This window comes from Apus apus, chromosome 14, assembly GCF_020740795.1.
Source record: "Apus apus isolate bApuApu2 chromosome 14, bApuApu2.pri.cur, whole genome shotgun sequence".
Taxonomy (NCBI): domain Eukaryota; kingdom Metazoa; phylum Chordata; class Aves; order Apodiformes; family Apodidae; genus Apus; species Apus apus.
Window position 1 is genome coordinate 16764582 of NC_067295.1, and position 11231 is coordinate 16775812.

General features: G+C 48.3%; 1 protein-coding gene across 3 annotated transcripts; it reads left to right on the plus strand.

Annotated features, from left to right (window-relative positions):
- Window positions 1-835: 835 nt before the first annotated feature.
- On the plus strand, window positions 836-11142 carry RNPS1 (RNA binding protein with serine rich domain 1). 3 transcript variants are annotated; one of them, XM_051632417.1, is made up of 8 exons: window positions 836-887; window positions 3818-4009; window positions 4374-4529; window positions 4833-5024; window positions 6186-6288; window positions 7155-7308; window positions 7761-7902; window positions 10059-11142. In XM_051632417.1, the coding sequence occupies exons 2-8, from the start codon at window positions 3939-3941 to the stop codon at window positions 10162-10164; spliced, it is 924 nt and encodes a 307-aa protein (XP_051488377.1). In that variant the 5' UTR covers window positions 836-887; window positions 3818-3938; the 3' UTR covers window positions 10165-11142. The 3 variants fall into 3 exon arrangements, with proteins under 3 accessions (XP_051488377.1, XP_051488381.1, XP_051488380.1); XM_051632420.1 differs by lacking the exon at window positions 836-887 and adding an exon at window positions 1640-1655; XM_051632421.1 differs by lacking the exon at window positions 3818-4009.
- The last annotated feature ends 89 nt before the right edge of the window (window positions 11143-11231 follow it).

Genomic DNA, 11231 nt, shown 5'->3' on the forward strand with positions numbered 1-11231 from the left:
TCTTTTCCTCATGTTATCCTTGCACTTCTGGAAGTCAGGCAGCAGGTGAGCCCCCTCTCAGGGGTACATCACTTTCTGCTCCCTGTCCCCTGGACGAACACATCTACCACAGCCTCAGGTTAGAGACCTGTGTGTTGTGACACAGCCTGGACGTGGCACTGGGCTCAGCACCTGCTGGACACGGCCTTGCTGGGCTGTCCCTGTGGCAAGGCAAGAGCTGAACCCCTGGCTATTATTGCTACTGTTGTTGTTGTTACTAAGCAGGACAAGGTCTGGAGGAAGACTTAAAACTTTTATTACACCAGCAAGAGCAGCTGCAAAAGTCAGACAAGCCCAGTACGGACGGGACTCCTTTCTGACCGTCCCCGTGGCTGCCCAGGCCAGACACCCCTGGCTGAACGGGGCCGGCCCCCCGAGCTGAGGCACCTCGGGCCGGGGGAGCACGGGGGGCTCTAACGAACGCGGTCGGACTCCCCGGCTGCAGAGCTTGTCCGCCGGCCGCCGCGGCCCGTCGGCGCTGGAGCTCCCGGGGGTCGAACGGCCGCTCCCTCCGCTCCCGGCCCCGCTCCCTCCGCTCCCGGCCCCGCTCCCTCCGCTCCCGGCCCCGCTCCCTCCGCTCCCGGCCCCGCTCCCTCCGCTCCCGGTCCCGCTCCCTCCGCTCCCGGTCCCGCTCCCTCCGCTCCCGGTCCCGCTCCCGGCCCCTCTCCCGGCTGTTCCCGCCGCCCCCCCCCCCGCGCGGCTCCCTTGGGGCAGCTCCGCCCCCGCTCCCGCCCCCTCCCCCGGCGCATGACGCCATCAGGCCGCGCCGCGCGCTGCACCTTCCCGCCCGCGCTACGTCCATCGCGCGCGACGGGCGCGGAGCGGTGGCTGTGGCGGGCGCCGAGGATGTGAGTGGGGCCGGGGCGACGGCCGGGCCGCGGGGGATCGGCCTCCATCCTGCGCGGCCGCGGCGCGGAGCGGTCCCACGGCCGCGCAGAGGTGCCGAGGGGAGCGCGTCGGAGCCGCCGAGGAGCAGATGGCCGGGCGATAGTCAGGAATGGGGCCTCGGCGCCGCGGCCTGCCGCTCCCGGGGGCGGGGAGGGAGGCGGGGCCGGGCCGGGGCCTGCAGGGGGGCCGCGGCCGGGGGTCTGTCCTCTCCCCGCGACCGGGGCGGCGAGGGGAGCTCTGTGTGGACCCGGGGGCGGGCGGGCCGGTGGCGCGAGCCCCGTCGGGTGGACTCTGCTCTGAACCGACTCTGTGCTTGGTCTGTGCTGTTCTCTCCCTGTTCCTCAGCCCGCGCTTTGGCTTCACTCGCATTATGGCATCCCGTACGGTGCGGTCAGCAGCGACAAGCCCTCGGTCCGCTTGGTGCCGTAACGTACCCCATGGCGTGTGCGCCGGGCCGCGGAGCTGGCTGCCCCCGCGCTCCTCGGGGCTGCTCGCTGTAGTTTGCTTAGGCGAGCGGCCGTGACTTTGCAGAGAGCTGCTGAGTGCTGAACCCTCTCCTCACACGAGGAAGTGTTTTCCCTATTTTGCGTATGAGGATCTAAAGCAAACTGCCATTAAAGGACTTGCCTGTCGTCCCACAGGAAGTCCAGGGGAGAGCGGACTTTGCTTCCTTTGCTGCAGAACTGCAGCTCTCAAAAGACTGCAAATCAACTCTTTAAAGCAGAGAGGTGTGTGTAGGAAATGAATGTTTGGTCTGTACAGGTTGCTCTTAGAAACATGTAACTTAGAAATGTGTTGAACACCCATGTGTGAAGACTATGATTTATTCTTTCCATGTCTTCCAATGAATGTCTGAACACATGGAAGTGAAAGTGTTTCTTAGGTTGGCGTTTCCAACTGAAACATGCTAGGCAAGTGGCATTCTTGAGAAAGGTACTTATATATTGATGGAGAGAAAATGCTGTTTAGTGTGGAGGCTACTTAAATGCTGCATGAATCATATTAAGTTTGCTGAATGCATGCATATCATGTAGCTAATCTGTGTGGGAATCCCCTGTCCTGGGGAGTGGTACTGGAGTGGTACCTCCTCAGCTGAAGGATCACCTGCTGCTCTAGTAGCAGGCTGGATAGCAACAGAGTGTGTGCTGGTCTTCATCCGTGCTCTCTCTCTTCCCTGGTTCCAGTAGGGGTAAAACTGGAGCCAGATGGTTTTGCATGGCTGAGCTGACAGTATCATCCCCTGATGGTCCCCAGATGCAAGAGGAGTAGGTGTGTAGAGAGAGATCAGACAAACCTGAAAATGGTGTATTTAGGAAAAGGAAGGTGGGAAAGTGTCAAGTTTTTTGGTCTTTTGAGTCCAGAAACTTGTCTGTTCTGTTCTCCCAAGTGATTCAGCTGGTCCCATCCAGTGGCTTTGGGTTTTCCAGCTGCAGGCACAGCTGGTTGGAGATGTTGCCCAGCTGGCTACTGTAGGCAGCTCTGCTTTTCTTGGTCTTTGCAGCACTGTGGAGCAGTCCATGGCTTTCCTTTTCACTGCTGGGGTTAGAGGCTGACCCATAGAGCCCTGCCAGTGCCACATTTGTGTTGTGAGTTTCCAGTTCTCCAGACAGAAAGTCCCGTGTGGGTGTTTCCTGTCTTCTCGATCTGCAAGGAGCTGGCTTTGTGAATGTTCATTTGGATTACTGTTTGGAGCTGTATTAGGGAAAACTGTGATGCTGAAAATCAGGAAAGTGAGTTCAACTGTTCAGAAGTGATCTTCTCCCAAAAGTAAATTTAAATGCAATTTAGAAAATAAAAGTAATTGCTCACCAGAATCTGACACCAGAGGCATAGAAGCAACAAGATTGTTGGATGCAAAGAGCTGGAGAGTTGTTTGTTGTTTTTTTTTCTTCTTAACTAATTTTACCTGTAATGCTCATGGGGATAGAGGTGTTTTCAACATGATGCAGTACTGCAGCTATTCAGTGCCACTCCAGATCATCCTGGCAGTTTAGACATACTTGTATTCCCTCTTCCATGTCCTGAATGTTTGATTCATAGGTAGGTAATGGTGTTGCACCATATCAAACGTGCCATGCTCTTTAGTGGCTGTTAAAGCACAAGCTGGAGGCAGCGTTGTCATACAGGCGTTAAAACAACAGTCCATGTGGAATTGTCACACTGCAGCTGTGTGTTTAGACATCACAGAACATGTGATGGATGCAGCCTGCTCATGGGAAACATCTGAAATTGACTAATGCCCAGTATTTCAGTGTTAAATAGTGGAATGTTACATTTGTCTCCTCCTGGATCTAGAATGAATAAAGAAGGAACTGATGGGCTAAATGAGGTCAGAATCCAGTTTAGACTTCCTACTAAGAAGTTAAAAGGAGAATCTGCTGTTGCAGCAGTGCAGCAAACTGGGCCCTTTAATCTGGTCTTTACAGGTAGAGATTTGGAGGCAGCTTGTTGAAGTGGAAAGCAGCCATAATTCAGTGGGGGGGTTGTTCTGACAGCCCTGACAGGTGTAGGTCGTGTGGCACAAACTGGCTTTGCAGAAAGCCACTGCTTGCTCCTCTGGAGGCAAGGCAGGAGCTGCTTGTGTACCTTGCAAAGAAAATGAGTGACCTCTGTCTCCTTTTATTTTGTTGGATATATAAGGTCCTTTGTACTTCTGTGAATGTCAATAGGGTGGCTTTAAACGTGGACATAGATGTCTCCATGAGGCGCCTGGTGCTGGTGGGAGCAGGCACAGAGGCTGCCAGTAACGGCTGTGTACTGGTCTGGGTAACTGAAGTGCTCTCTAGAAGTCAGTTGCTGCCCAGTGTGCTGCCATTGGCACAAAGCAGGCTTGTTGTTTTATACCTGTCTGTTAATTTCTTGTTTCTAAACCCTTTTGTCTTGTTACTAGGCTGTTCTTGGGAGTTTATTGCACTCGAGTAGGGATCAGTTCTCAGAGTCGAGGAGTTAGAAGTGAGATTTGAGATAAGTGAGGCCCATTCAGTGCTGCTTTGGACACCTCCGAAGGGGAAATGGAGTTATCAGGATTGAAAAAGAAGAGTTTGCTAGGACTCAAAGAAAATAATAAAAAATCCAACACTAGGTAATAATTCTGTCTGAATTTTCTAGGCTTAACAAAACTGGGGGTGTGTTAGGGTACTAGGGCTCTCCCAGTGAGGGTGAGGAATTGGAAATATACCTCTTCCTGAGTGAATATCTGTATATAAGAATTTCTGTGTGCTACAGCTGTTTCCTCAAACCTGCTCTGTAATGTAAAATACTTTCCTTTTTCTAAAAAGTCCAAACTTGCTTAATGCTTTAACTCTGGAGTTTTGGTGATCTGGAGTTACATTTGAAGTTCAGTGTTTTGTGTTGCTGTTCTGTGCCTTGTTGGGGTGTGTGGTTTTTTGGTTTTTTGGGGGGAGTTTTCTGTATTAAACAACATCCTCTGCAATTTGTTCTTGAAGGGCTCCCTCACCAACCAAGCGCAAGGATAGGTCTGAGGAGAAATCAAAGGACAGGTCTAAAGATAAAGGATCCACTAAGGAATCTGGTGAAAAGGATCGTGGGCGAGACAAGACCCGCAAAAGACGCAGCGCTTCTAGTGGGAGCAGCAGTACCAGGTAGTTATTGTTACAGGTAGTAACAAATTACAGAGTTTTCAGAAACCAGCAGCTTTATTTCCAGTACATTTCATTCCTTGTGTCATGGACTTGTTGCAGGTTTGCTTTGTATTAGTCAAAGTGCAGTTTGTCCAACCTAAAGGGTTTATTTTTTTAGGTATGGATTTCCTCTGGCTCTCTAGTGAGCCATGGAGCATCCATGTTCTAGCTCACAGGTGCTCTTGCATAATTACCTTGAGTTTGTCAGCAATTCTTTTTCTCAGTACCTTTTTTTTTTTTTTTTCTTCTCCCCACCCCCAACAGATCCCGCTCCAGTTCGACTTCCAGTTCAGGATCCAGTTCCAGCACTGGTTCTAGCAGTGGCTCTAGCTCTTCTTCTGCCTCAAGCCGCTCTGGGAGCTCCAGCACCTCACGCAGTTCCAGTTCCAGCAGCTCCTCTGGATCTCCCAGTCCCTCTCGACGGAGACATGACAACAGGAGACGCTCCCGCTCCAAGTGAGTTTCATTTGACTTCTACGAATTACCATATGATGAGCTCGTTTTCATGTAAAATGCAAGGCTGTGATCACAACAGATTTTTTTCTGAGGACCGTTGCCTTGCTTCATAACTTAGAGATCTGAATTTTGTTAGAAAGAGGGTCATCTTTTTGCTTACAATCAAAACATGTGCCCTGTAGAAAGACAAATTAAAAACCTCATTTTGAAGAGTGATTTTTAAGTACTACATTTTATAGAGGCAGCTTTAATCAGTGTTTCCCCAATAGTATGGGACAGTGTGGGCACTAGTTTTTTACTAGAGTAAATCTCCTTGGTTCCTGTAAGTTACAGCCAAGACTAACAGAAAACACAGGGCTGAAAATGGTGTTTATATGTGCATATTTATTCTTATGTACAGAAGAACAAATTGGGAGGCAAGGAGGCAGAGGAAGCATTTTTCCTGTAAGGGCAGGAATGTTAATGTCTGTGCAGTTTTTCCTTTGGCTAATTCTGTAGGTAAAGTGCTGAAGGCTGATAAAATCTACTTGAAGTATTATGAGCTACTGTGGTTTTCTTTAGTATATTCCTCAATTTAAGGACAGTAACTTTAGGAAGAAGCATAAATGTAAATTTTCTGTGTACTGAGGTTTGGGAGATTAAAATTGCGTACCATGGTTTTTCAAACTGTGATATTTCCAGACCCCTGTAGTGAACAGAAGATACAGAAACACAAATCATTGGATCCGTTAACTTGCCTGGTTGTGGTGTGCTTTGGTATTTATGTCCTAATTTTGCCTCTTTAATTGTTGAGGCAAAGGCTGTTTTTTGTTTTAACAACTGAGAAATTCTTTAACTATGGCCAACAACTTTGAAGAAATGTATCCTAAATGTCATGTTTGTTACCCTAGTTGCAGTAAAGTTGAAAACTCCCCCAAAATAGGCTCTCAAATTCCAGAAGGCTGTAAACAGCAAAAGCAGACAAGGCAGGTGCAAATTCTGAGATGTTCTTAAGTGGAACACACCCACACCACTCCAGTGCTTCCAACTTGTAACTTCTTAAGAAAAAAGATGCCTTCCCAAGAAAAAATAGTACTGTTTTATCATGTGTTAATGAATGGCTTCTTGGTTTGTCTGATGTGTTCCCTGAAAACCCTGGATTTTTTCTGCTGGCACCATCAGGTCCAAGGCACCCAAGAGAGATGAAAAGGAGCGTAAAAGGCGGAGCCCGTCACCCAGACCCACAAAAGTGCATGTTGGAAGGCTCACTAGGAATGTCACCAAGGTAATGGTGTGCTCTCCTGTAATACCAACCTTGCCTGTTTCTTGTGAGGATGCATGAGGGGCTCTTCTAAAGCTCTCAACACTTGTTTGTTGCTAGAATGCTGCCAGGATGTCACTGGTGGAAATTGTTGCTTTGTGTCCAAATTATTTGGCGAGGAAAATTTTGGTAGGATTTTAGTGAGTCAAGTACAGTGCAGGCATATCACAGAATCACCAAGGCTGGAAAAGCCTTTAAGATCATCAAGTCCAGCCTATGACCTAACACCACCACATCAGCCAGACCATGGCACTAAGAGAGGGACTGTGTAGTGCTTAAGAGGTCTGTCCGCTTAAATATTCCGGACCTTGTATCCTGCCTTACTAGAAAAAAAACTGCAGAAGCTGGGATAATAGCTGAAATGACCTTGGAAGCATGAACGATACCTGGAGTTTCTTGCTAAAGGATCTGAAGAGAGCTGGGCTGGCTTGAATTGTCTTGGCTAGAATGTAGTTTTAAGTGTCTTCAGAGGTAAAAGGTTTAGGTTGCTGAAAAAGGGATACGTTTTTTAAAAAATAAACAATTGCACCTGAAGAGTTTTCAGCTGAGGGCATAAGTTCCTTTTTCAGGTCCCCAGTAGGATTTTTACACTAGTTGTGCTTCTGTAGCCAGTGTTGACATGCAGCAGTAATACTGCTAGGACTGAAGGTTTGGAACAATCTGAGAAACTGGGCAGCACAGGAGAAAGCAGTGGTAATTCCTTCCCCATTTGGCCAATGGTTTCTTCCTAATGGTGGCATTGTTTTAAAGCTAATCTAGTGCTGTGTACAGCTTGGATTTACTGCTCTGCAGCGTCGTCTGTGTCCTTAAGACTTGCTCTTTCTCTGTAGGATCACATAATGGAAATTTTTTCCACTTATGGAAAGATTAAAATGATTGACATGCCAGTTGACAGGCTAAATCCACACCTCTCAAAAGGTTATGCTTACGTGGAGTTTGAGAACCCAGATGATGCTGAGAAAGCCCTGAAACACATGGATGGAGGTAGGTATCAAATGCTGCAGGGAGGCTGCGTGCTTCTAAAAATCTTTGCAGATGAGTTTGATCTGCAAATGAGTTAAAGGTAATGGGAAAGCCTTTGGGGAACTGATCTGAAAAACTTGTCTGTTTTCAGCCCAAATGGCTTTGGCTTTTATGTTGCTCAGGGAAGATCCAGGAAATCCCAGAACTATTAAAACTGAGTTTTTTCAAAACAGTAATAGAATTATTTATGTTTCTGTGAAAATCATTCCTGGTTAATGTCTGAACTGAAATTTGATGGGATATTAAATTAAGAAGTCTAGTATGTATGTGGATTTGTCAGAATAACTCTGTAGCTGGTCATGGAAACATGCTTCAGTTGCTTGGGACAAAGCTGTGGGTTGCAGTAATGGGGTGTGTAGATGTTAGTATTGGAAAATAACTTCCTTTCCTTCTTTCTGTGATTCCCTTAAAAGGCCAGATTGATGGTCAGGAGATCACAGCCACTGCTGTGCTGGCACCACGACCTAGGCCACCTCCCCGACGCTTTAGCCCACCCAGGAGGATGCTGCCACCACCACCCATGTGGCGCAGGTCGCCCCCTCGCATGAGGAGAAGGTGAGAGCTTGTGACCGTTTGTGTTTCTTTCTTGGTGTGACGTGTTACCACTCAGAAACTCAGCATGGGAACAATATAATCCTGTTGGACTTGACTCTCCTCTCCAAATGACAGTAATACCTTTGGGGCATAAGTTGAACCTGCGTTGTCCTTCTTAACTCCTAGCACCAGGGTGACCTGCTCTGGGCTGCATCCTGAACAGTCTATTAGAAAGGTTCAGAGCTTTCCAGCCTCTTCCTTGGAGTCCCCTCTACAGAAATGCTTCCGGGTGAGGTGGCAATGGTTTTCTGGCTGGCAGAATGCTCTCAGCAGCCTCCTCCAGCTCTGTGCTTTTCTGCTGCCCTTGCACCTCCCTCCCTTACTTATATCATGGGCACACGACCAGAAAGCTGTCCTGCATCAGGTCAGCAGAGCACACCAACCCCAAGGTGGGACCTAACAAGCACACACCCTTGTACAACCTGGGGCTGCCTGAATGTGCTCAGTGAGTCTTTTGGAGCCTTCCTCCTTCCTACATGGGCTCTTCTGCCTTGGAGATCTGCAGAGACTCTTGTCACTAGTAGAAGTGGCTCCTGTGTGAGCCCCTTGGTTGCTGAACAGGTTACAAACTACAGGTTTAAAATGAAAACTAGTTATTGTGGCACAGATCTGCTGCCTGTTGGTCTTTCTTTAAATGTGCCTTTTTCTGAGGGCTGGTGAAGGCGAGGTTGTGCATTCCCTCCTGGTGGCTGGTTTTCTTCCCAAGTCTGTGTCTGATTATCCTGTTCTGGCTCTGTGCCTGGAGCCTGTGGGACTGAAGAACTTGAAGCTTAACATCTTTGTCAGTGACATGGACAGTGGTATCAAGTGCACCCTCAGCAGGTTTGCTGACAGCACCAAACTGTGTGGTGAGCTCAATGTGCTGGAGGGAAGAGAGGCCATCCAGAGGGACCTGGCTCGAGAAATGGGCTCTTGCAAACTGCATCAGGTTCAACCAGGCCAAGTGCAAGGTCCTGCACCTGAGTCAAGGCAATCCCATGCACAGATTAAGGTTAGGAGGGGAACGGATTGAGGACAGCCCTGAGGAGAAGGACTTGGGGGTGATTGTGGATGAGAAGCTCAATATGAGCCAGCAATGTACACTTGCAGTCTAGAAAGCCAACTATGCACTGGGCTGCATCAAAAGAAATTTGGCCAGCTGATCGAAGGAGGTGATTTTTCCCCATCTGCTCTTGTGAGACCCCACCTGGAGTACTGTGTCCAGTTCTGGAGCCCCCAGTATAAGAAGGACGTGGAGTTCCTTGAGTGAGTCTAGAAGAGGGTGACAAGAATGATCAGAGGGCTGGAGCACCTCTCCTATGAGAATAGGCTGAGGAGGTTGGGGTTGTTCAGCCTGGAGAAGAGGAGGCTCCGAGGTGACCTTGTAGCTGCCTTCAAATACCCCAAGAAAGCTGGGACAGGACTTTTTGCACAGGCATGTAGTGAGAGGACAAGGGGCAATGGTTTAAAATTGGAAGAGAGGAGATTTAGATTAGATATTAGGGGGAAATTCTTTACTATGGGGGTGGTGAGACCCTGGAACAGGTTGCCCAGGGAGGCTGTGGAAGCCTCATCCCTGGAAGTGTTCAGAGGCAGGTTGGATGGGGCTTGGAGCAACCTGGTCTGGTGGGAGGTGTCCCTGCCCATGCAGGGGGGTTGGAACTAGATGATCTTCAGGGTCCCTTCCAACCCAAACCTATCTGTGATTCTATGAGTAACAGTTTCTTTGGAGTTAGACTTGCTCTAAGAAATGTCCCTGTCGTGTGGAATGTTCCACAAATTCTTTCCCTGAATATCCCTGTATTACAGGAGTCCCAGCTGATCTTTCAGGTGAAGGAGAATCTGATGTGGCATGAACTTGAGCTTCTTTTTCTTGAGGAAGAAGATAAGATTCTTGTCTGTTCTTTTGATATTAAACATTCTTTCAGCTTCCTGAAGCAGAGAGGGTAGCCAGGATATTCCTGCTTTGTACTGTTGGAACTGCCTCTTTCCTCCCTGGAGCTCTTTTACTGTGGGGTGTGAGGGATTTTTGGAGGGAGGTGGGGAAGTGTTTTTTGAAAAGTTGTTGGCAGATGAGTTGACCAGTTACTGGAACCTGTTGCCCTTGTCTTCTGACTGAAGCTTCCTCCCCCTGCCAGGTCCCGGTCTCCCAGGCGCAGATCCCCTGTTCGCCGGCGGTCGAGATCTAGGTCTCCTGGCCGGAGGCGCCACCGCAGCCGCTCCAGCTCCAACTCTTCACGATAAAGCAAAAAGACTGGACAGCTTTTTATTTTTTAACTTAAATCCTGTCAGACTAAATATTGTACCTTTTTTTTTTTTTTTTTTTTTATATATATATAATGGGTCTGTGGGAGGAGGAGTGAGAGAGAATCCTGGCAATGAGGGCAACCTAAGAGGAGAGAGCTAAAGCTCCCAGCCAGTAGATCACCTTTGCTGTGGGGCTTCTGGTTTCCTGGTATTGAATTGAAATTATTTTAAATGGCTTTGATTTTTTTCAAAGGCTGCAAAAACATCTTTTCCAGGTAAACAGAAGGAAAGATGTTACAACTAGTTAGCAGGCTGCTGCTTGGTGATCTCTAAATGCTTTGCACGCTGTATAGACAAGCATGTAAATCTTGAGCTGTTTCAAGAAACCCTGCATGGTGAGGCAGGGAGGCATTTACCTTCATCTCTAGGTGCCAGCACAGGGTTTTTCAGAGCAGCTGGAGTCCAGATCTGCCCAAGACTTAATACTGAGTTGTCACTTTATTCCATTAGTTTCTGCAGATGAAGCTCTTCTGTAACATACCTACCAGGCGATCATCACAGAAACCACAGTCCCGCCCACTGAACATGATACTTTAGAAAAGAAGCTGGAAATCTTAAGAACTGCTTTATAGCTGTCCCTGTAAGTGATATATTTTACCTTTTCTTAAAGGGTCTTGGTAAAAACTTCCTAGACAACCCCTCAGTGAGATGGTGTGAGTGCTTCTGCTTGTTCAGATCTCAAATTGGCAACTGAGCATCAACCCCCTGGAAACTGCAAGGCAGGGAGGGAGGGTCAAAGCTGTCTGGATTAAGCTGGGTTCACACAGAAAGGCAAAGAATTTACCACCTGTTGTACAGTCAATACTATAAAGATTTTGTTTTGTTTTGTATCACTTTGTAGCCTTTTGGGCCATGTTGTGTTTGTACTTGTGTAGGATGAGCAACTATTGAATAAAGCAGTAGGGTTGAGAATAACCGTCCTGCCTCTCTCCCTTCTTCAGCTCCTTGCCCAGCAGAAGGGTGGGGCCGGCAGCTCCTTTTGCTGGGGATTTTACGGTAAAACC

What these genes read in the sequence shown, in the direction of transcription:
- RNPS1 (XM_051632417.1), top strand. Translation starts at nt 3,939, where the DNA reads ATGGAGTTATCAGGATTGAAAAAGAAGAGTTTGCTAGGACTCAAAGAA. An exon ending in AGTGGGAGCAGCAGTACCAG is followed by an intron (nt 4,530 to 4,832) that starts GTAGTTATTGTT and finishes CACCCCCAACAG; the next exon opens with ATCCCGCTCCAGTTCGACTT. An exon ending in CCCCCTCGCATGAGGAGAAG is followed by an intron (nt 7,903 to 10,058) that starts GTGAGAGCTTGT and finishes TCCCCCTGCCAG; the next exon opens with GTCCCGGTCTCCCAGGCGCA.